General features: G+C 49.3%; 1 protein-coding gene across 1 annotated transcript; it reads right to left on the reverse strand.

The window, feature by feature from the left end:
- Window positions 1–9,606: 9,606 nt before the first annotated feature.
- On the reverse strand, window positions 9,607–20,723 carry LOC135311292 (E3 ubiquitin-protein ligase RBBP6-like). The gene is given in 12 exon segments (XM_064440417.1): window positions 9,607–10,765; window positions 11,340–11,347; window positions 11,603–11,779; window positions 12,227–12,330; window positions 13,080–13,252; window positions 14,171–14,310; window positions 14,801–14,897; window positions 15,016–15,104; window positions 16,941–16,985; window positions 18,620–18,656; window positions 19,407–19,506; window positions 20,535–20,723. Coding segments are annotated over 12 exon segments (2,295 nt in total). The 5' UTR covers window positions 20,701–20,723.
- Window positions 20,724–24,934: the final 4,211 nt, after the last annotated feature.

Raw genomic sequence — 24,934 nt, forward strand, 5'->3', positions numbered from 1 at the left:
CCTGAAGCCTCTGCCTGTCCATGCCCACTTCTCTTCCGTGCTTACAAAGTAGGTTTAAGCTGCAAACCAGTCAGTACTACAAACTGGCAGCCAAATGCCTGCGCTCTCACAGGTGCGGAAACTGCAGTTAAAGACAACTCAGGTACCATGACAAGCCTTCTGGTCTGGCTTAGGTTTTAAAACGCAAGGTCTTCTGACCCCCTCTCCTGCCATTGCGCTGACTGCAGCATTGCGCATCCCCTGGCTTCTCAAGCTCTTCCCCAGCAGTCTCCTCCTGGCCACTCTGCTACACACTGCTATATGGTCTCAGGGAACCAGATTCTCGATCTACTCTAGCATCTCCCAGTAATGAGAAAACAGACATGCTCTCCCAGCACACTGTGCTCCTCTCACCTGTTCTGCTCTCTCTGCATTGCCCTCTCCTCATCTCCAGACACCAGTTTTGACCTTCAGCCAGATCTCCACTGCTTGTAAAATTCCCCCGTTTCAAGGAAATCAACAAGATGACCACCTCCTCCTGATCCTTGTCTCTCAAGGGAACTTTGCTCTGGCAACCAATACAGAGAACAGCAGAGCGATCACAAAAGCATCAAGACTTGCCCCAGAGGTAGGTGGGATGAGGTTTGCTGCTCTTCTGCAGGGAAGCACAGCACAAAGAAAACCTTGTGAGGTTTAAGCATTAACAACCTCACTGGGCTTCCACTGCCTTCTGCAGGCCTCTCGCTGTTAAAATGGCAAACTTCCCAGCCCCCTGGGTTTCCAGAAGGCTTATTTTGGCTTGGCCTAGACTATCCGCTAACATCTGCACTGCCAAACCCTTGTACACCTGAGTGTGCTCCTCACAGCTCCATCCCGCTGTACCCTGTGGGATGTGAGGCTCAGGGTGAGCAGGGCTGCACAGATATGTGCTGGAAGGCAGCACAACAGGAATATATATATATGAGGCTGGTGGAGGAAATGTTGAGTATCGACACTGGGAAATGTGATTGACGCCAGTTCAGTCTCTGCAGCAGGATCCAGGACGCCTCAGTACTGAGCAGCGACTCTCTTTGGAGACCATGAGGCAACGGGTACCCTCGCTCCCGCAACCTGCTCTAGCTGACATCTCATTTCTCGCACCCCTGCCCTCTCCTTCCCCTCCAGCTTTCCAGACTCTGGCAGTCGTCCTCTGAGGGTAAGACAAGAGAAAGTGCCCCTTGCTGAAACAACACCATTTCCTCCACTGCAGCCACCCTAGGCCTGCACACATATGGCAGCGGCAGCACTTCACTCCCATTCTGCTCCCTACCTGCCCCCAGGATGACCTGAAGGAAGCCTGCTCCCAGCATCTTCCTCGTGCCCACAGCAGCCTCCCCAAAGAAGGCGACTATTGGCCGCTTCTGTTTGCGCAGGAGGTTATGCGGCGTGACAAGATCCTGGGGTGCACACAGAAGGGGGTGCCACCCTTCCCCCAGGGCCGGCGGCTCTCTGGTGGTGAGCACGGGAAAGCTCAGAAAACACCCCGAGAGCGCCCTTACCCAGAGTCAATGTGCCAGGAGGTGTGACACCATCGGGGGTGAAGCAGCCTAACGCTCCAAAACTGTTCTTCTCTCTCCTCTTCCCTGTCTTCTCAGGGCTTCCGTCAGCAGGGTTTGCTCCTGACTTCTTGCAGATGCAAACAGAAACCCTTCTGTTACGGCCGAGGAACTGACTCACCCATGAGCTATTTTTCAGAAAGGGCTACGGTTACTTGTCTGACATAAGCAATGCCCAAACAGAGTTTCTGATGCACCTCCTGAGCACAGGGTTGCCAACAAGGGATTGCCAAGACTCAGAGTAACTCACATCACTTAACAACCCACAAGAGGCAATTGCATGTGAGAACAAACACAAAGAAAGGAGTCTTTTCAGAATCGCTATCCACTTCTTTTTCATGTCCATATTTTCCTCACCACGGGAAGGAAACACAGACTCTGCAGCCCCTGCAGCCAAACACAGTTCTGCGGGTAGGACAGGGGGAGAAGAAAGTAGACAGATCTGAAGAGGGAATTTTCAACTCTGTGAAGAGTCAAGTAGAAACAGTTGCAAAGCGCAGCATCAATTTACAGAAATTCAAACCTGATGGAGCTGAGGGGTAGAAGTGACTGTTACACAGAACTAGCGGGGAGCACTGCAGTCAAAAGGGGAAGGAAGACAGACAGCTCTAACCACACATTCTCACCTGGTTGCCTTAAACAAAACAGGCTTGAGATCCCGATTGTTCACTTCACCCTGGAATAGTGCCATTCCTCGCCTGAAAGCTATTGTGTGCCTGGCTGAGGACAGATGCAGTCCCCACAAGGAGCAATCAGAGCTAAACACTGCGCTTTCCTTGGAGAAGTTTCCTTGGAAGTAATATATTAAAAAGAAAAACCCAAACAACTTGTTATTTCAAGAACCAGGAACAAAACCTCCCTGACAGGTTGACTGGAAGTTGCCAGCTGTGCGAAAACCATCCACCCTCCGTCCCCCCATTTCCCAAAAGCCGGCGGCAGAGCTTGGGCAGGGGGAAAGGCACGTATCAGACCTTGGGGCCGAGAGACGAGCTCAAGCATCTGCCGAGGGAGCTGCATCCAACCAGGAGCGCTCCCCGCTTGCTTCTCTGACAACAAAGCCCCGGTGCGTGCTCTCAGCAGGAGGGAGGAACAACTTCCAAGTCTGGAAATCCCCATGTCTGAAAGGCTGTCAACAGAGAGGAGCTTGTCCCTGAGCATGAGACCCACCTGAAGGCCTGGGCACAGCCAAGGCACCTGGCCTGTCCCCACCAGAGCATGCCTGCTCCAAAGCCTGGGGCCACCTTTTGGCAAGGAGGCTGCTCAAACTTCCCCTGCCCTGCGGGCATGAAACACTGACCTCCAGCTGTGCGGGCTGGGGCTGGCGACCCTCGGGGCAGCAGCAGGAACCGCTCTGCCCCTGGCTGTGGGGCCGTCCCTGGGGCTGAGCGCTCAGGCCCAGGGCTGGTGGCCTGGGCCACGGCAGGGCCCGTGGGCAAGGTCTCCAGGTCCCTCCCCACAGACCCACCCGCACCCGCAGATCCCTGCTCCTGCAGCTCCCCCGGCACCCCCCTCAGCCCGGCTGCCCCCGGACCCCCTCACCCATTTCTCCTCAGGCCTCTCGGCCTCTGCCCCCTCCGGCCCCGCCCCAGCCCGGCTGGGACTGACTGGCCGCCTCCGGCCCCGCTGATTGGCTCAGCCGTGGCCAATGGTGTGGCTGTTGCCGGGCGGGCACAGGCAGCCGGGGCCTCTCCTCACAGGGCTGCCCTGCGCCCGCTGCCCCCGCAGCTCGCTCCTCAGCCCCCCGGGACACTGGGCTGTGCAGAGACGGCCTTCGGGAAGGGCCATGGCACCGGGCGCTGCTCTCTCAGCGGTATCGCGGTGTGCGCAGCTCTGCATCCCTCGGGCCGCTCGTGGGGGCTGGGCCTGCCAGGGAGGGAGGGCAGGGGGCAGGAGCGTCGGGGAGCTGCCCTGCCGCGAGGGGAGCTGCCCTGGGTGTGCTCTGCATCAGCAAGTCTTTCCCAAGATGCGGGTCGGTCTGTGCTCCAGCCACAGCCCTGGGCGGGAGGAGCCGCGTGACGGGAGCTGCTGGCATCGTCCAGGCCGGCACCTGGCAGGAGACAGGGCCCTGCCCCGGCTCCCAGTGCCCGTGCTGAGCCCAGCGCCCAGGGCCTTCCTCAGGCCTCGCCTTCCCCTGAGCGTGGCGGGGAGAGACGCCCTGTCCTGGCGTGGCCCAGGGCATCCTCCTGTGTCCAGAAGGAAGGATAGGACCCCCATCGCTCTCCCCACGTGGCCTGACTACTGTCCTTTGCGTCTGTCCCCAGGGCTCCCCAGCGCTGGCAGGCCCCGCGGGGCTTCAGGGCCAAGCAAATGCTGGGGCACCAGGGGCTCCTGGGGCTCAGGGCAGCTTCGGGCATCTCCAAAGCCAAGGCGCAGCTACCCCTTTGCTTCTGCAGATGCAATTGTTTGCTACCTGCTTCGTGGTCAAAAAGGTATCTCTTCATGGCACATGGCCTGGACAGAAGCCACTTCCCGGTTAGTCTGGGAGGACTTCAGGGAAACGAGGAAGTCACAGCATGCACACAGGTATGAGGACAGTGAAAAGGAGCCCTATCAAGGCTTTTGCCCTTTTTAGCTCTGAACTCTGACGTTCGTGTGCTTTCCAGCACCCAAGTCAGCTTTTTTTCCTCTGAGCTGCACAGCTTTACCCCAGCAAAATGAGTTGGGCTGAGCTGGCCTTCGAAATAACTTGGTTTCTTTCCAAGTTATTTCCGAAAAGCGGGATCTGCCTTTCCAGGCTAGATAGATATGGGCTATGGGTAGAGTTACTGTTTGCCAGTTATCATTTCTTTTGGGGTCCTGTGACAGTGATGGTCAGGTTGTCAGCCTGCAGCTCTGCAGCAATTAAAGCTACCACTGAAAGAGCTTTGGTGGTGGATGCTGTTCTGTGTGTTTCATTTTCAAGAATAATTTCATGGAGCTAGAATTATTTGTATGCGATTAGGTGATGAGGATCTTATTGCACTGGTCTTCTGTTTCTGGAGCATGTCCTGACAGCCTTTGTCATGCAGAGCTTTCCTGTCTGTTCCCAAGAGGAGTGATGGCTATGGCGTGGAAGGACTGCTGTGAGTAATGGCTTCACCAGTAGGCTTGGACTGAGTGAATCCCCATGGACAAAGAGATGTAGCAGGTGCTCCATTCCATATTTCTGATGTGCTGGGGCTAATGGTTTTAAACTAAACGAGGGTAGATTTAGACCAGATCTAAGGAAGAAATGTTGTACGACGAGGGTGGTGGAACACTGGCAGAGGTTGCCCAGAGAGGTGGTAGATGCCCCATGCCTGGAAACATTCAAGGTCAGGCTGGACGGGGCTCTGAGCAACCTGGTCTAGTTGAAGATGCCCGTGCTCGCTGCAGGGGGGTTGGACTAGATGACCATTAAAGGTCCCTTCCAACCCAAACTATTCTATGATTCTACAATACGCACATCTGGCCAGCGGGCATACGCGCGCGCGCACGCACAGAGCGGGCACACACACACAAAACGCACACACAGAGGCAGTGCATGCATGCCCTACAGCACGCCTGCCTGCGGAGTGCACCCACCCCCACACACCGCATGCACGCACGGAGTGTGCACCCACCCGTCTGCCCACACGCACACTCACAGCGTACACCCAGTGATGCAGGCGCACATAGAACGCCCCTCAGATCCGTTCCCTTCTTCCAGCCGCCAGGGGCTTCACCTGACTGCCTTGACTTTTCAGCTATCATGGAGAGTAGCTTGGCAGCTACAGCAGCCAGTTCCTCAGGCCTCTGGGATGCATCTGGCCAGGTCCCTCAGACTTATGGGTGTTCAGGTTCTTCAGGTGGTCGCGAACTCGAGCTTCTCTTCCAGTGGGAGGGACTTTGCTTGCCCAGTCCCTGTCTTGCGGTGCATGCACTCTAGAGGTGTGGGAAGAGAGGTTGCCAGTGAAGACTGAGGCAACAAAGTGGTTGAGTACCTCAGCCTTCTCCTCGCCTGTTGTTGCCCGTTGCCAGCCTTGTTGATCAAGGGGGGTACGCTTTCTTTGACATCCACTGGCTGCAGCGTGTGGTCATCCACAGTGCATGGGGGGCTGCTCTGGGAAAGAAGGGGTCTGATGGTGATTTGGTTAACAAATCATTCAAGGCACACCTTCGCTGCCGTATGCTGCTGTGGGTGCGCCAGGAGCGTTGTCTTAACTAGGGTCTGCCTCTGTCAGGAAGGCTGCGTGTGTGCTCTGCACTGAGACACTCAGCGCCTGCGCCCCTCTGTCCAGGTACGCCAAGCAAGTGTAAAAAAGAGCGTAATTTCAGACAGAACGGACTTGAGGAACTTTTGCTAGCTTAGCCACGTTAGACAGGGACTGCAACTCCTGAATGCAAGAATAGTCGTGTTGGAGAATAACCCTAGGAGGTAGCTGGGTAAAGCGGCTCTAGTGTCAAATGCTGATGCGTGTTGGTTTTGTCTGTTTTTCATGTAAAGGGTAATGAAATCTATGGTGTGCATCAGATACTACATTTAATATCTTCCTTCTGAGACTCCGTGAAGAAAGCAGTGCTATTTGAACAAGGTAATTAAATCTGCCCTGATGAGTGCTCTTGAGTACAAGCATGCTTGGTCTGTTGCTTTCATGTTGCTTCCTATCATTTTGCTGTTCTGAGATGAGTTAGAGCAGCACAGACAGGGCACAGGTATTGCTCGTTGGGCTGTTAACTTCCAAGTGGTGAGTGGGAGTAAGGGTAAGCAAACTCAGGTAGATAAATCTGGCACTTGGCCACTGCCCATATGTTTTGAATTTATTCTGTAACTCCTCCTTCCACATTTATACATTACCTAATATAGGTTTTTAATCTGCCTGAGCGTTTCTCTGATTTTCACACTGATTCTTTTTAAAAGTAAAATGCAGGTCGAATCTTAACCCCACTCTGCAGTTTTTGTCACTCCTGTTTTAAGGCTTTAATGAGCACCTTAATTTCTGGACTATTTTCCATGTGGGTCTGTTGTCTGTGGGCAACTAAGTTGTATAGGTGTCGTGGTTTAGCCGGCAGCTCAACCCCACACAGTCGCTCGCTCCCTCCCCCACCGGTAGATGGGGGAGAGAATCAGAGGGGTAACGCTCGTGGGGCGGGATAAGAACAGTTTAATAACTAAAATTCAAAGAAACAACAACAGAAATGCAATGTAAAGGAGAACAACGAGAGGCGCAAAGCCCCGGGGGAGGGGGGAAGGGAGGGGAGAGGGGGAACGAACCGCCGAAATGAACCGCACGCGCTGCAGCCGCCCGCCGACCCGACGCCGCGCTGCTCCCGCGCTGCCACGGCCCCCCCTCAATATACTGGTCATGGTGTCACGTGGTATGGAATGAACCTGCCATTGGCCAGTCGGGGTCAGCCGCCCCCACCACGGCCCCGACCCTCCCAGCCCCCCCCCCAACACGTGGCAGAGCGCGGGAAGCTGGAAAGGTAGGCGACCCCCACAGTGAGGAGAATTAACCCCTTCTCAGCCAAAACCAGCACAACAGGTTAGGACTGACTTAGAGGAACTCTGGTGCAAGGTGTCAAGCCGTTGGTGGATTAATACAGGGTATTTATCATGGCTGTCTGACTGCCTTTTAGTGTACAAGTAGATGCGTAGTCATTCAGAGAGTAAAGGAATGAGATTAAAAATGCCAAATTCAGGCTTAGAAAGAATTGGGGGGCCGGGATTGTGTTGTTCTTCTTGGTTTGTGGGTTTTTTTTGGTGGAAGCATCTCTGATTGCCCTCTGGATATGCATGTGACACGCAGCAGGAAACTGAAACTGTTAATGGAGTATCATTTGTAATGGATTCTTGTAAAAGCAAATCTGAATTGAAAACATTAATGGTATTAAATTGGTTTATAATGGATGGTTGCATGTTTCAGAACTCTGGAACGGTATTTTCACGGACCTTCCTGGTTTGTATGAGGCAGAAGGGTAGCATTCCGATTCAGTGAGCTGAGACAGGTTTCCTGTGTTCATTCCCAGAATGAGTGGGCAGTGGCCTAGGAGAATATGCAAAGCCAGTGCCGAGCGCCGTGGGAAAATAGGCGGTTTCAGGAGCTTCTACAGGGAAAACTGAAGCATGAAAACCAGGAAACCTTTTTGGAAGATGGTATGCAAAAATGGAAAAGGTTGATTTGGAGCCAGTTGTACAACAAAAAGTAAATCTTAAAAGGAAGTTTGAGCAACACTTGAACTGTGGCTAATTCTGCAGCACGGTATGGGCAGTATTTCTGCTTTGCTCGTAAGGGTTGTCCAGACTTGGAGCAGCAAGAATTTGAAAAATCAAAACGCTTTGGTAGCACTTTGAGTAGCAGAGAAGGTTGGAAATTTAATTTGATTTCCAGGCAGTCGGAAACAATATAAAGTTGTCTAGGTTACTGTGGGCACTTCTAAGATGAGAGCTCTTGTAGCCAAGAGGAAAGGTAAATTCTGTAGTAGACTGCCAGGCAGCGCAGTCACAGCAAGTGCTTGATATGGGAGAGGAGAAAACTTTGGGGCTTAGGGGTTTGGGTATTTTCCCCACCTCTGGGGGGAAAAAAACAATGTAGGAAAAAAGGGATACCTTGTGATGCTCCCTTCTCTGTTTTATTGTTGTGTAAAACTTTGTTGTTGCTGTAAAGCTCCCTGTTGTCCCTGTGTTGCATTTTGCACGGAGGCTGAAGGACAGCCTGTGTTCTTTTGTTGTAGAGCTTTAGTACAGGCGTCCCCATGTGCCTGTACCTCTGCCCTCGCAGTCGGGGTTGTCCTGGGAGGGGTTGCAGGTGCTGAAAGGTCTGTCTTGCTAAAGACCTTGTAATAAAGCTGCACGCAGACGGCTTTGCGTGTTCCAGAGCAGCGTGCGCTTCTCCTCAGCAGGAGTTAGTTTTTTGTCAAACAGGCTGCTGTTGTTTTCGGGTGGCTTTTAAAATTTGTGTTCGCATTCACGGAAGTGCTGGTGTGCATTTAAAACTTTTTTGCTCTCCCTGGTTGCTATTTTGATTCTAAATGAGGACTGGTGACTTTTACTTTTACTTTTACTAAGCTAGTATCTCCCTTCAACACTTTCTAAAAGCCTGTCCCACTGCTGATGGGCTGTGAGCAGTGGGAGGACAAGACTGAGTTTTGTCTTTTGTACGTAAGTCCAGGAAGTTTCTTGCATATAACTGATTTTCTATGTTTTCTTTGAGTTAATGGCTTCTACATAGGAAATGGCAATTGGTACGCTGGAATATTAGAATGCACCATTGCAGTTGAAGTGAACTCAGGTCAATAACTGTAGGAAATACAATAAACGCAGTGGCTACAGGTGTTGGTCATCTACTTCTGGTGGGCCTTTGTTTGGATGACCTACCTTGCAACCAGAGGGAAAATGAAGCATGGGGTAAGCTTGCAGGTTTTAAACTTGAATTGAAAAGTAAAAAAACTTGTGTCTTTTAAACAAACAATATGCATCCCACTTTGAAGATACTAGTGTGCAGAGATTTATGACTAGTGATTACAGATGGTGGTTTGACATCGTATAGTCCTGAAGAGATTAAAAATGGGAGTGGTTTAATACTCCTTCTAATGTCACAAATACCCCCCTCCCACCAGGATCCCTCTGTCACTGTGATTCTTGCTGGGGAGGTGTAGGAATTTTACCCTCTGGGTCAGTGCAGCAGCCTGAAAGGGAGATGTGATCGATGTGCCCTATTTCTTGGGAATGATCTCCTGCTTCCGTCAATTCTCTTGGGGCAAAGTTTAGGCTTGCCTTTTAAAGGAAATCTGACTTATCAATCCCCACATTTTTCCTAATCATTTTTGAGACATCTCTGTGAGCTCATGGTGAGACGCTAGTTAGAAATGTAACACAGACATGCCAGGGAACACACGAGGCTAAAAGAGTGTTAACTTTATTGATGAACATGCGATTTGTGTTTATACAGGTGCGAGTAAACAAAGAGAACAATAGCCATGCAATTGCCCGTATTCCAGAAATGGCTCTAACTTGGCTGATAAGGCACTCCCCTTCTATCCTCCCAACTAGCAACTACTCGCTGCAGGACAGCATCAAAACACCCTCATCCTTTCAAGAGGAAGGTGTTTTAACACTGCCTGACTTTGGCTAGTCCTCCTTTGCCTTTTTCGCAGGAGGTTCCAGTCGAGGACATTTGTCACGACCCGTGTCCACCTTCTCGTTGGAACCTTCAGCTGGTTTTACTGTATTGTCCGTCTTAGGAGGAAGAGCCACTTCTACTTTCCGCTTGGCCTTGTCAGTCTTTGCTTTTGGCTTATCCTTCTCTTCTTCCTCCTTTTCAGACCCCAGTCTGAAAGCACTAGACTCTGTTTCCATAGGCTCATTTCTCACAGGGGTGGCATCGTCTCTGCTTGGGAGCCTGAAGACAGACTCCGCTGTAACACCTTCTGCTGCAGCTGCCTCTCTTGGTTTTCTCGCACCTTCCAACAACTCAGCATTTGGAAATCCTTCATTCCGGTGCTTTTTATCTTTATTGCCTTTCTTGTCTCCCAGTGGTTTTTCCACCTCTTTCTTTTTTGATGTTTCAGGATCTTTGATGCCACGGCTCTCCCTTCCACATGGTTTTTCAGGGCAATTTCCAGCTCTATGATGGTTTCTGTGCCTCTGCCCAGCAGGATAATCCTGCCTACGTCCCTGAGCACATGGCAAATTCTCTCGTCTGGTGCCAGGTGGACCAAACCTACCTGGAGAAAAGTCCTCTCTGTTTTGTGGAGGTGGAGGTTGACAGCCAACAGCATAGCCCTTGTAAAACTTCTCACTCCGGTGCCTAGAGTTCCCTCGCCGTTCTCTGTATCTTTCCTTTTCAAATGGATCCCTCCAGTCACGGGATCTGCCCTCGTAAGCTTTCCTATCATATGGTGGAACCTCTCTGGACCTGTTAAAACACTCCCTTTCTCCTTCCCCTTGAGGTAGAGTCCGTTTAGTTGGAGACTGGCCCCTAAACACCGGAGACCTTGACCGTGAATGGTATCTTCTGTGCGGGGGTGACCTTAGCCTTGAATGGTGAGAGCCGCGTGACCTTGACCTGGAGCGATAGTTACGACTCTTCCCTTTGCCTCTTCTTGGATACGGCGGCGATCGCGGGGAGGAACGAGACTGGGAACGATTGAATGATCGAGAGTAGGAGTGAGTGGGGGAAGAACTGGATCTTGACTTGGTGTAGGTATACGAACTTCTACAGTAAGATGAAGCACTGCAGGGAGACTTGGACCTGAAAAAAAACCACACAGAAAAAGAAAGAAAAAAGAGTCACATCCCCAACTTTTTTCCTCTCAAATTTGGTATGCTTTGTTTGGTTTGGTTTGTTTTTTTTTTTTATCCTCTCTCCATGTGTTTATGTAATGATGCTGCTGCAAATTGAAGAACTTGTTAGCATGTAAAGTTTCTGCTTCCAAGCTTCTAGCCTGGCTTTCCACTTGATCCTATAATTATATTTAATTTTCGTATGTGATTACGGTTTCCTGAGAAAGTGTTGGTTTTTGGCAGTCCCCTTTTCAGTCCTGTGCTGATGTTTTATTTTAAATAATCTTAGTGCAAGCACAGATCCCTTTGTTAAAGGCAATTCAAAGTAAGCCATTTCAAAATTAATTACCGCTTGTGTTCTCCACAACTACCTGTGCGTACTTATTCATTGCAAATCAGCTGTTGCAGGAGTTACGTGTTACGGCCTCCTTTAACCAGGAGTAGTAGTACAGTTACCGGTAGTAATGCATTGAATTTCTGTGGGACACTTACAGTTCGCAGCCTGATCCGCCACCTGCTGAGCGAATTGTAGTGGCTCTCACTGGATGACCTGTTGCAGTGGGGAGGGAAAAAGAAAAAAATCCCATTCAGTTTATCTGAAGATAAGACTTTTAAAGGAATTCTAAAGTTAGCGTTACTTACCCGTTGTGGGTATTGATTGTCCTTGGGGGCCCAGACGACTCGGCAGTGCTGCTTGTCTTAGTAGCGGAACCTGACGGCCCTTGGCAAAAAACGGTTGGAAAGAGTTGGAAACGAAGCTCTGCTAAAAGACAAGGATCAGTGCCTATGCTGAAATCAAACTAACCTTCTCCTCCAACAACCCGCTGATTGGCTGAGAGGAAGGTTTAGAAAGGTTAGCGGCCGTCACCAGCGCGGCGGGAGGCCCGACAGTCAGGAGTGGTGGTGGAGGTGGTGGCGGTGGCGGCTGCTGCGGCTGCTGCTGCCGAGGGTAGCCAGTTCCATTTTCGAAGTTGTTCACAGCCTAGAGGCAGAAAAACACGGACAAAAAGGGGATAGGAAACTTCAGGAGGCACACAAACAAAAGGCTCCACAGAGGAACATCACTCGCCTATTCCTGTAAATGCTATCAATCCTAAAATAAATCAGCAGGCAGGGGTAGGAACACATCGCATTAAGCGCCGGCATTAATGACTGGTAACTCAGGGTGTCTGTATTTAAAGCACTTCAGTGCCAACACCGAATTTGAAAGGGAGGCAATCATGTTAAAACTGTGACCTGAATTTGCCAGACTGTCTCTAAGGAGTTGTAAGCTTCTGTAACAAGGGATCATGCACTGGAGGAGTAAATAAATGTAGCCTTGTCCAATTTAGCCCTGCTTCAGGAGCTGCCGATTCATGTTTTCTTCCCTTTCAGCTTTTCAGGAATAGACTTCTCTTACAAGCAGTTCACGGAAAAGCCATCACGTTACCTGGCGTAGGATCTTGTTGGCAGCTAAAGCATCAGGAGAAACATCGCTCTGATGACACGTTGGGCAGGTATGATCCTCAGAATCCAGTAACGCTGTTCTAATACCTGTGTGCAATTAGAGTCGTCAAAATAGATTTTAGCCAAACTAAGGACGTTTTTTGGGTTCTCATCAGTTAGAAAACCATGTATATGATTAATGGGTGAAGATGATCTTGAATTGGGAACATGAAGCTCAAGTTCAGTAGCCTAATAATTTTCTAGTATGCAGCCAATAACGGTACAGCCCTGATGTTTCACTCCTGTAACATCTGGAGGTGTGGAGTAGGCGGTGTCTTGATGTCTTGGCTCACCTTTTTTCCACTCTCTAGTACAGTGAGAAGTCACCAACCTCAGGGCTAGTGAATAAAAGAGACCTCAAAAACCCGTTAGCGGGTTTGAGTTCTGAAGGTTTCAGCCAACTCTCCCGTGGAGGAGAATGTGCATTAAATGCCCAACTACCCGATTGCTGCAGACCACAGGAAGTCACCAGCGTTGGCTCTGTAATTTTGTAGGAGGGAAAGGGCTGTGGCCAAACGAAATGCATTTGCTATCTAATAGTGTCATCACCGGCGCAGTTACGCCCTCTTCTCATACTCGTCCTTCCACGTGCGAAGGGGATTTAACGAGATACATAAAAAGGAGGAAAAAGCTTTCGGCCTTTCTTTTGCCCTTTATAGGAGAAGAGTCCTTTCCTATTCAGGCTGGGCTTAAGTACTACATAGAACCGGTGACACAGTAATTTCCTGATCTCCTGTTTCTGCTTTCAGAGGATCAGAGGTGATGTTTTGAATTAACAGCCATGGGGTCACACTTACATTCGTCACAATAACTGTTTCCACAGCAGGGAATAACAGCTGCGTCGGTCATTATATCTTTACAAAGGGGACACAGGAGCTCATCTGGAATAGGCTCATCGGAGGGGGAGGAGGAGGCCGGCTCTTCTGGTAGAAAGGGAGGCTTTTCCTTCTTTCCTCTGGCATAAGCTTCCCTGGAGCGGGGTGGGGAAGGAGAGAGCAAAAAGTTAAAGGTGGGTCAAGGAGAACTTTTACAAGCTTTGGCTTTTCTCAGGGGAAGAGAACAGGTGGAATTCTTCTCACTCCACATTAGCCTTCTAAAACGTAGGCCGCTAGTTGAAAGTCCTTTTCTACAGCCACAGGATGAGAAGAGGGAGGGGGAACAATTTTCCTGCTGCAGACCTCTCCCATTCATTGGGTCAATGGAGAAATCAGCTCAGACTAGGCAAATAATTCTTTGACAGCTAGAAATCGTGTGAAATGAATCCCACCTCTCCGTTGCCAGAGGGTAAAAGTAAATGGCAGGCTGAGGATCAAGTCAGTCTCCGAGTAATGAAGTTTTGGAAATGGAAGAAGTCTATGTTAGAGCTTCTACAAAAGGAGGTCCATGGCAGAACACCAGAAGTGCCACCGAGTGCATTTTAGAGCAGCCGCTCTTGTCAGCACACAGTAGTATTTTCTTAGTTTATAGCAACAGGAAAACTGCAGCCTCTTTCACACAGGGGAGGTGATAAAAGTCAGAGGGGGAGGAAACCTCACTCCCACAGCAACTTGTTAACTTTTGCAAGGAGCCTTTGCAGCATCGGACAGAAGCAAAACGCGCTTTCAAAGAGAACGACTCCACTGCAAACACCTCGGAAACCTTTTGCAGAAATACTGATTCTTAGCACGCCACAAGTTTAAGCAGCTTCCAGGGGCATGAACAGGAGGAGCGTCCTATTTTAGGGCCTTGGGATTAGAAAGTATCACGGGTGTTAAGGTTAAGATGCAATGCCAGTGCTTCCTCCCCCGTAACTAGAGGTGCTGGCCCACTCGGCTGCATTGCCGCCCAGGCATTGACGCGCGGTTCCTCTCCTTCGCTCCTGGGTCAGTCCCGTTAGTCCCATACTTACGCATTAATAATTGGTATGGCATATTTTCCCGTGCTGGTCAGCATAGCACCCTTTGTGTTGGGATCTTTCACCTCCACCATGAAACTCCTTGGAATGCCCGTGCTCCTCCTAATTCTGGGAACAGGCTCAAAAGTCTTGTCCTGGTAGGAAAAGAAATGCAGGCGTATCTCAAGACCCACACTTAAAACGACATCTCCGTGATTGTTGTTAAATGGCAGGGACGCTCAGCCAGAGGCTTGTGTCATTACACCAGGCAGATATCCAATAGATGGGGCCAGCAGAAACATCCTGGTTTTGTACGAAATACTAAAAACTGAGAACTGTCTTTAGAAAGGGTTCAAACCCAAAATAAATTTCCAGTCATATTGAAATACAGAAAAATATGCATGAAAGTTGACAGAGAAAGATCTCTGGCTATGTTTGTTGTGGTGGCCTGGAAAAAAGAAAATTTTGCCTTGATAATTGCAGGTGTCCCTTGAATTTTGAAGGGCTTTGCAACTTTGCCATGTAACCTCTCTATTTCACCCCAAGAGAAACACGTCTTAATATGCGTGTTCATGTGTCTGTTACCTCACTGCCAAGGTAAAAAACAAAACCAAAGTAACACCAGAAGTCCCCCCCCAACCTTACCCCGTTTGTTGGGCAGTTCTTTATATAGTGGCCAGGTTTTCCACAACGAAAGCAAGTATATGATGGCGGAGGTAGACCCAGGCTGTTCTTCATGTAACTAGAAGGTTTTTGGGAGAAAAAGAAAAAGGGGTGCATGTGTCTCTCTTGTTAAAGCAACCATCTCTAGCATTCCTCCGTAATCGTTGGGGAACAGATCTGGCGTTATCAACACTTACTTGATTGGATCATATGCACGGCAAGACTGTATCATCATCGCTTTTATTTTGTCTTCTTCGGAAGCGCTGGCTTCAGCCAGACTGGCAGTCTGTGTAACAGGCCGTTAGTCGACACACACGTTAGAAACACTTTAGAGCCCCTGCTAACTTCTTCGTGTTAAGTGAGCTAACTACGGTAAGCAAAACCTGCAGGTTTCTCCAGCTGGCCGTGTCCTTTTACCATGCAAATTGTAATACAAGCCTTACGCAGAACTAGATCTTCATATGAAGGAAACCAGCTGATTTCTTGGTTTTTGAAGTACTATTTGTTCAAACGTTTTAATTACACACTAGTGCAGATACCAGCAGGGTCTAAGGGAGGGACTGTACATTCTTTGGACCGTCCAGCACCAAGCCTTCAGATCAGCCACTCCTGTCTTTGCTTTTAGGTGCATTCCTTCGCAAGAGCAACCAACTCATTTCAGCATTTTATTAAATGGTTGTTTCCTATACACAGTTTTTCCTCAACTGTAACATAATGCAGATCGACACCTATGAAATCATTTCCATTAACCGTGACAGAAAACTTCACAGACACTTGACTGATTTGCTTGAACCCAAGAGATGTACAAGACACATCCAAAACCCACAAAACATTTCTAGGGATAGGCGAAAGTTCAAATATGGCATTTCGTACATAGCAGTAATAAACCAGAGGACTTTTTACAACACATTGACTCCCTGCTGAGCCAGTCTGCGCTAAAGAGGGTAGAGTAAGTCACAGTTTTGAGCTGCTCTGAGGTGTTGTTCCTGTATTGTTCTGAAATACTTCAATGTTCTCAAAAGCTTCAATGTGTGCACCTCTTGGACGGCTTCTCACATTTTAGAGTAAAACTTCACCTAAGTTTACAGAACCAAGGACACGTTTAGGGACAGCACTAATGCAGACCAGTTTCTTCTGGTGGCTACCTTCCAAATGAATTATTTTTTCCAATATTTTTGCCACATGTCCACAATTTCATGTCTGTGGTGAGAGAGGGAAGAAGTGGCTAGTGGGGAGAGCTTTCTCTGTCTTGGGAATGAACTCCAGCCTTTCTTTTCAGAAGAAAGAACAAGCTCCTCTGCATTACGCCCTGCCTTCTCTGATCTTTGTAACTTTAAAGCCCAGGCACTGAATTGGCTAGCACTACGCCTTCTCACAAGGCGCAATGACTAGTGCTTTCCCAGCCAAAGTTACACATTCCCGGGCAAAAACCGCCAGCAGCTCCACAGCAAAACGCAGCGTGGCAGGAGTTCCAGAAGGTCACCTCCGCCAGCATGCCACACACAGGCATGGGTGTGTTCCTAGACATGGTTAGGGACATAATCACAGCGTACACAGTCTGCGTTCAAGGAAATCAGATTGTGTTGCCCACTGTATCTATGCGACAGCTGATGAAATTGTGCAGCGGTCAAAGAATGGATCTGCAGCTCTGAGGACTAGAAATTCAGAAATAGCCCTGCAATTGTCCGTGTTCCAGGCACGCCTCTAATTTGGCTGCTCCACACCCCCTGGAATGTCCGTCCCTTACAGCCAGTGACATGCTTCTGTAAAAATAGCGCTCCTCCCCAAAGCAGAACTAACGGAATGTATGAAAAAGGGCAAACAGCCTCTGAAGTGCTTCTCCTTTGTGTCTTGAAGATGAGCACTAGTGCAACGTGTCGTTGGTGCTGGTAAGGTTCTCCCCTTCTCTCTCCCCAAAGTGGCAACTGCTCTTTACAGGAGAGGATCAAAGCATACACACATTTTAAAGTTAACATAAATACTTGACATTATTAAGAATTAAAGTAAAGCACTGTTCGCATTACAACAGTTATACAGCTCTGGATCACAGTGCAAGATTTAAAAATATGAAGCAAACACTTTTTTTTTTTTTTTGAAGTATTTGGTAAGAATATAGATATACCTGAATAAGCTGGGACAGAGAAGCAGATGCAGAGGAGTCATCCATCTGTTCACAAAAAATTAAACACATATTCAAGTTGTACAGTCCAAACATAGCAATAGTTAACCTCTACCGTAGTCTGAAAGTCTGCACGATGCGCTCCGAGTGTGACTGCAAGAGGCATTTCCGACCTCGTGTCATTTGCATTTGCTCAAGGCAAAGTGCAAAGCTACGCCAGCTTAAGAGTGCCCGTGCGGTTAATGAGAAGAAACTAGACTAACCAGACCCGCTTGAGATCAGCTTGTTGCTCCAGAGTATCTCAGAGAGGGAACCTTGTCAAATGGGTCAGGAAGGGTAACTGATGTACTGTTCAGCACGTTTGCCCAACGGCCACCTTCCACGGCCCTCCAGCCCTGGGTCTTTTTTTGTTTCCTTTATATTTCTACTGAAGTATTTCCTGCCAGTCCCTCCAACCAGTCAGTTAGAACCAACATCTCCATGAAACTTGTTTGCCACCCTAAGGCAATACTGCAGAAGAACTGGGGAGGGGCGGGGACACGACTCGACAACCAACAACCCCCAAACAATCCAAAATCCAGAATCAACAGTCAATGTATGAACTGCCATTTCAAACGGAAGACTAATCAGAAACTAAAGAGAACTAAAGCAACTGAACAGAAGACTAAATCAAAATCCAGGCTATTACCAGTCAAGCATTTCCTTCTGTTACTTATTTATATTTCAGCAGCAGAAGGACAGTGTTTTCCAGCCTGATGAAAAATGCCCCACAAAGGCCCCAGGCTCTAACCTTGCGCCAAATTTGTACACTGGGTTTCAGGTATTTTCATTTGCAGACAAGCTATTAGATGAAGCTGCTGCATCAGAGAAAGCGGGAAGAGCAAATGCAGAACTTTAGAATACCACTTTGTGTAGCAACGATATTTACATTCAGGGCAATCTATTAAAGACATTCATGTACTTGGAGGAGCCCAAACAATATCACTGCAAATAAACAGTTCCAGGAACAAATACCCAGGTATTCAAAGGCACGGAAAGGACTCGTTTAGCTGCCCAGAACTGTCCTCAGAACGTAGGGCGTATGTCAGTTTTAGTTTTTGTTTGAACCCCCACGTCAAAGTCAGAAACAGTACCAAGTTTAACAACAATGGTTTCTCGGTGTTTTTTATGAACGTTTTCAAAAACCGTTGGGCAAAGCAAGCAAAAACAGAAGCTAAGTGATACAAGGTGAAAATGGCAAAAATACACTCCGGAGCATTTTCATTGCAAGAAACACAAAGCGCACAAGCAGCTACGCCAACAGACACGTTACTAGCTGTAGACAGACAGATGGAGAGCACGGCACCACGTCCAGTTGTGCAAACCTTGAACCTACATCGCCTATAACCAATCGTACCTTATCTGTACAACACAAAGCCATTCAGGAAATAGCCTCGCATATTCAGGATGAAATACAATGCGTGACTGGGCACAAATACCAATAGTCCCATGAGAACTGTGCAAATGATGGCATTACGCAGTTCTTACTATGCTGAATCAAATCCATTGTCTTTGCAGCATAGGCTATGTTTTACTGGAAGAAATTATATGAAGCTACTGTTTGGAAAATTTCATACAAGGCTACGTTGTTCAGAATTCAGTGCAGTGTGCAGAAAAAGGTGTGACCCTGTGCTTTTACATACTGCTTTTGGTGTTCTGCTCACTGGCTCCGTTCGACTTCTGGAAGGAGAAAGAAAGGAAGGTGATCAGAGCTTAAAATAGAGCACTTGTGCCCCACATCAAGCAGTGAAACAGGTTATAAAACCTGCCCATCAGGACATTGTTCGGATAATCTAGTGAATGTGGCCATCTATTCATACACATAAACTGTTCTCATTCTCAAATTCTCACATTCAGTGCAACTAAAAAAAAATCCCAAATCCCAAAATGACCACAACAATCCTGTAGGCAGGATCACGTTTGAGTAGCTGTAATCTCAACCAATACACCCCAGATCTGGGGCCTCAGAGTACCTGCCATATCCTGCCTCCTCCCGCAAATGCAGGAAATAGCCAAACACTGACAATCGGGCTCCTCTGGGATGGGAACAAATTCTAAGCGTACACTACGGTGCGTATCTGTCTTTACTCTGAAAGCAATACAAGCAAGCCCGTAGCATAAGGCATCTCTCCACCTGGAGGAAACAGCATCTACAGCTCGGGTCTCAGAACAATCAAGCCCAAGAACAAACCCAACAGAATCATCTTAGAAGTTACCGTTGTTGGAGCCTGAAGCCCATGTCCCAGCAGGCCTAAAAAGGTCAGTCTGCTTTGGGACAGGTCCATTGAAACCTACCCCAGAACAACAAAAACTAACAGCCGCTTTAACAAGGGAGATGCAGTTGGAACGCCACTGGTAAACTAATATCCATTAAACCAGTGACCTCACTGAACCCCCTAGCAAAGACTACACCGCTTTACGGATACTCACGTAACAGAGGTTCTGCTGGTAGCTTTAACTCCTCCAGCAGGGATCCTTCTGACAATTACCGAGGAGTTCCTCGGAATCAGGGCGTCATCATCTGTGTATTCTGAAAACAACATCAGTACAGAAAAAAGCAGTAGTCAGGTTGTAAGAACGTATATCAGTATGTCATTACACAGCACTTCAGAGAATCCCTTTACAGAGAGAAAAGCAACCTTTTATAGGTAACACCGACTTTTATCGTCTCAACACACTCAACAAATGCAGATCAAATTAAAAGGAGGCACAGGCTTTTTGAAGGGACTTCTGCCTTTGCAGAACATGACTCCATGGGCAGATATTCCACTGATATTTAAAACCCTGTTTTCTTTTCGCTTAGGTTAGCATTGCTTCTGTTACTAGATCTCCATTATGAAAAGTTACCGTGGGGATGGGAAACCCTCACCGGGTTGAGAAATGAGCATTGAGGACAGGCAACCATCAGCAGGATGGGACGTCATTGAGACGGGCAGTTGCTGTGGCATGAGAAATGAAACCCTGGCAGGGCTGGCTGAGGCAGGTGCTGGTGGAATGATCGCCATGGGGACAGAACCCCAGAACACTCTTTGCCCCAAACAAACCCCACACTGACCCGCCGCCATGGCAGGTACAGCAGCAGCTCCTGCTCCTCGTGGTGCTCCTGCCCTCCGGGTAACCCCCCAAGGGGCTCTGCCCACCAGTAGCTCACCCCACCACCCCTCTTTGCTTCCCCCAACAGAGAGGTTCCCTCTGCAGCTGCCGACGGCATCGGAGGTGTCCGACATGCGCTTCACCACCACGGCCATGCCGCCACCGGTCAGTGCCTGTGTGCTGCCCTCTGCCCCAGGGCTGCCGGTGTCCGGTGAGCCTGCCCGGCTCCACACCGTCACCTACCAGCGGGGCCAGCCCACCGTCTGGCAGGTGGTGCCAGGGCCCCTGGGGGCGCCGGGGCAGGTGGTGCAGGGCCCCTGCGGGTTGTCGCTTTCCGCAGTGGTGCAGGTCCCCGCTGGGGTGCAACTCCCTACTGGGGTGCTGCTCCCCCCTGCAATGCAGCTCCCCGCCGGGGTGCAGCTCCGCACTGGTCCCCGAGGCCCCGCGCCCGCCGCCCCCACGCACCTTCTTTGGTCTGGGCGTTGGAGATCTGCAGGTCGCTCCTGGTCGCCTTCAGCTTCTCGCGGCCCATGATCTGGCGCTTGAGGTCGCGCAGGGTGATGTGGAGGCCGCTGAAGGTGACCGTATCATAGTTCAGCCTGGAGAAGAACTTGTAGTGGACACAGGACATGGTCGGGGCCAGGCGGTGCCTGCTCTGGGATGGCGCCTACTGCAGCACGCGGTGTCATGGTCCTCTTATATGCTCAGCACATTATGAAGAAAGTCCTGCATCATGTGGGTGTGGCAGCCCCGCCCTCGTTGCCCTAATGCCGAGTGGCCCTTAGGGGAGGGGGTTCCAGCAGCCTGCTGTCCTGTCACCCCCAGGTCTGTCACTGCCTGGTGTCCTGTCACCCCCCAGGTCTGTCGCTGCCCGGTGTCCTGTCACACCCCGAGGTCTGCGCTGTCCCTCCCGCCACCCCCTGGGCCTTCGCCACCCAGCGTCACCTCCCATCAGCCCCGGGGCCCGCGCTGGCTCTCCCAACAGCCCTGGGCCCATCACCGCCCCATGTCCTCTCACCCCCACGCCTCTCACCGCCCGCTCTCCCTCCTGTCACCCCCCCAGGCTGACACCACCCACTGCTCCCTCCTGTCGGCAGAGAGACAGGGCAAGACAGCCTGGGGGAGAGGCAGCGGTTTGAGTGTATCTTGTTGCATTTATGGAAGGTTCCGCCAAAGAAGGCAATGACCATGTACGGTTATTGCCATAACCCAACGTAATTCCCCATAGTGGCACATCCGCACTTGCTTGAACTCTGGAGGGGAGGACAAGGAAGTAAGGAATGAACCCTTAGCCTTAGGAGGTGCCCCAGGACACTATTTCTTGCTTTCTCCACCACCACAGCTGCTGCTGCAACAGCCTCAGTCCATGAAATCGGGCCCTGAGTTACGAGGTCTAGTTCTCCTGAGGAACATGCTGCGCCTTGCTGACCTTTTGGGGCCAACCGGCTGTCCCTCCTGTTCAGGGAAATCTGATAGAAACTGATTGTTGTAGCCTGGCAGGGCTAACGCGGGAGCTTCCACGACTTCTTGCTCTAGATCTTTCAGTGCCTTCTGGGTTTCCAGAGCCAGGAAACCCTTCTGAGTTCAGGGCTGTCCTCTATATCCAAGGGATGGTTATTGTTGCTCTCGGTGTCTCTTTGCTTCTCCTGTTAATGGTGCGTGGGAAGCGTAGGTTTTAATACGGTAGCCTTGCTTATAAGCCTGTGGTGGAATAGGGATTATACATATTCAGCCCATCATTTGGCCATTGCCACGGGGCAAACTACAGCAGCAGAGGCAAACAAGCCCCACTGTTGGCTATGCACTCAAAGCCCACCCGCTACCTGAAACCAGCTGTCCCGGGTGTCTGTCGTGTTGAATTCTCAGTGGTACAAGGACAGGCATCTACGTGATGAGTTTTCACTGAAGAAAGGAAGGATACCGCCCTTGCACCAAGAAGGGTTTGTCGCTAGTCTGAAGGGAGAGCCCTGCCTGTGCTTGGAGAGCAAAGCTGTTGACAAGCTTACTCACTCTGTAGGGGCCGGGAACTGGAAATGCCAATAGAGCCTTCAAATTAATAGGATGGGTGGACATGAACCATTCAGCCCTTAGGACCATACAGACAAAAAGGGGAGCCTTATGCCTGGAATGTTCCATAGATCTGTGTGGAATAATTGCTGGAGGTGACTTAGAAATTAAACCAATATTTTTAGAGATGGTGCAGCATTGAAGAAGCTGCCAGGGTGAAGTGCAGCTGCTATGTGAGGAATCCATTCCATGGCAGTTCCCTTGTAACCATAGATGTCGGCAAAGCCAGGAGAACTTGGCGTACTGACTGTAAGAGGAGTTGGCCGGAGGGTGGAGCGGTGCGGGGCCATCGTGGCCAGGCTCAGTGATAAATGGGAACTGGAGGTACCCTGGAGCTGGCACGCTGCATATTTGCCACCCTGGGCCAACAGTCCATCAGACTTTTGACAAAATGCTGTCCTTTTGGTGAACTTTGGTCATTCGGTATAATACCAAAACACACCTCCATCCCCAAAGTTACTCGCCTCTAAGGTGCAACCACCCCTCACTGGGCATGCACTTTGAATTTCTTCTAGTCTATCCTTTTAAAAGTAAAGTGAGGAAATTCTACACAGTCATGATAAAGGTATGCATGACTAGAGTCACTCAGCTCCACCTGAAAGGTAAAAAATAGTATAAAATGTGTGAAGAGAAAGAGGGTTTTGGGGAAGATACCATCGCATACCACTCTGACTTCTGGGACCAGTTGACGGGCTGAGCCTCCTTCCCCCCCTACTGGATCGCCTTTGGGTAAGACCAAAACATCTGGGTATCCCATCTGTTTCCCCGGGAAAACTTAGAAACCTCTCTATAGCTTCACTTTAAATCTCCAATGCTTCATACCTGCTTAAGCCGTTTGTAGCCTAGCAGCGTTACTCATCTTCTTAGTATTTGTGTGTGTCTTGTAACCAGCAATCCTATCACCGGTAACCCAAAGAACCTGTGTATCTGTTGCTTTAATAAATTGTACTGCTCATTAATCTAGCCGTGATCGTTCTCATTGAACGCCACCGGCTGGGGCATCTGGCAAACTGGTTACTAACAACAAATACTCTGATGAGCGGTCACTTCTACAACCCTTAGAAAGTAAACCGTTGACCAAGTCTGAGACTAAGACTGGACTTAGCCGCACCTAGACTCCTCTCTGAGCAGGAGTTCAGAAAGCAAGGGGGTCCTGTCTGAACCTCGTGACTCAGCGGTAGGGTCTCCCCCTAAGCACTCCTCAGACTCTTACCATTAATGCACCAGTGAGTTAAATGGAACATATCAGGTCGTATGAGAATGTATTGTCTCATGCCAGTTCATTTTAGAGCTCTGAAAGTTTAGGAAAGTCGGGGAGAAAGAGGTGTTATCAATTTCTGCATTGTAGGGGAGACGATTTGACTGGCTGCTGTATTTGGAAAGACAGTATTTCAGTAAATGTGTACTTAGAAAATGGTGGTCTCGGAGGCTCAACACAATCCTGCTGGAGTCTCTGTAGGTCTCAAAGTAGTTGGCTGACGCTGTAGTAATTTGTGATCCTAAACGCATTGCCCATGTGCATTCCACGTTCGCCGTGCCGTTTTGCTGTTGGCTGCGCTTGGTGAAGGAGCGGAGGGATATTTCACCCCTGAGTCTCTGACAAGATGAGAGCAGGAGCTGGTAGGAGCTTACGCGGTTTCCCTGGAGGTATTTAAAAGACATGCAGACGTGGTACTTTGGGACGTGGTTTAATGGTGGACTTGGCAGTATTAGGTTCACAGTTGGGCTCGATGATCTTAAGGGTCTTTTCCAACCTAAATGATTCTATGAGTCTATGATCTGCCTGTCCATTTTGTCCTCTCTGTAGCTACTAGGTTCCTACACCCGCAAGGTCTCAAGGCAATAACTTTATCTTTCCTTGTCCGTATACACAGTTCAAACTCCTACGGTGTCTTTCATGATCTTGCAAGAATTAGATATGCATCTCTGGCTTTACAGATTCGGTTATGCTCTGACCATATCTTTGAGCCTGCGGCAGTGATAATTTTCATAGCCTTTTGTTTGGGTGCGTCATTCACCTTCCCTCTCTTCTTACTGGCCTTAACTTAGGTCTGGTGTTACAAAGAAGACACTTGCGTCACCTTTCTAGGCTCTTTCTGTTTATTAGCTTGACTTAGTCCTGAAGAGGCAACTTCCCCCTCTTTCGTGGTGCCATCCTCTATCAACAGCGTGTCAAAATCTAATAAGAGCACCTTTGGATTTTCTCCACTTGTGTCATGTTTCTGAAGAGCGTGCCTTCTAAAAACTTGTTAAAAACAAACAAACAATACCCTCCCCACCCCCCCAAAAAATAACCACCCAAAACCAAATTCCAAAAACAACAGCAAAAAAGCCCCTTTCTGTGTCCTTTTCATGAAGTGCGAGGCATGGAGAAATACCTGTCATTTTTCTGATGGTTTCTAATTAGCCTTTATTCAGAAACTATTCAAGTGCAAGGCACACGTGAGCTTCTGTTGGATGTGGATTGAGGTTAGCGATGAAGCCGGCTTCAGAATTATGACAAGAATTGATACCCTCAAAGGCAGCTTCAGTGGCTGACACAACCAAAAGGGCACAGACGTTCACAATGAAACATCCTAAAGCGTGGGAGGGTCCCTAAGCAGTAATGAAGAATTCAACAGAGAACAGAGAAACATTTTGCCAAATGAACTGTCTTCTTGTTCCTTCCTCTGTCAGGGTGAATGATGTGCCACGTACTTTGCTTACGTCTGGAGAAGGCATCCTCCTCAGAGAGACAGACCGTCCCCACTTCTTGAGAGAACTCGCGTATAACACTGCCAATGGTTTATGTTAACATC

This window comes from Phalacrocorax carbo, unplaced genomic scaffold (genome assembly GCF_963921805.1).
Source record: "Phalacrocorax carbo unplaced genomic scaffold, bPhaCar2.1 SCAFFOLD_36, whole genome shotgun sequence".
Lineage (NCBI taxonomy): Eukaryota > Metazoa > Chordata > Aves > Suliformes > Phalacrocoracidae > Phalacrocorax > Phalacrocorax carbo.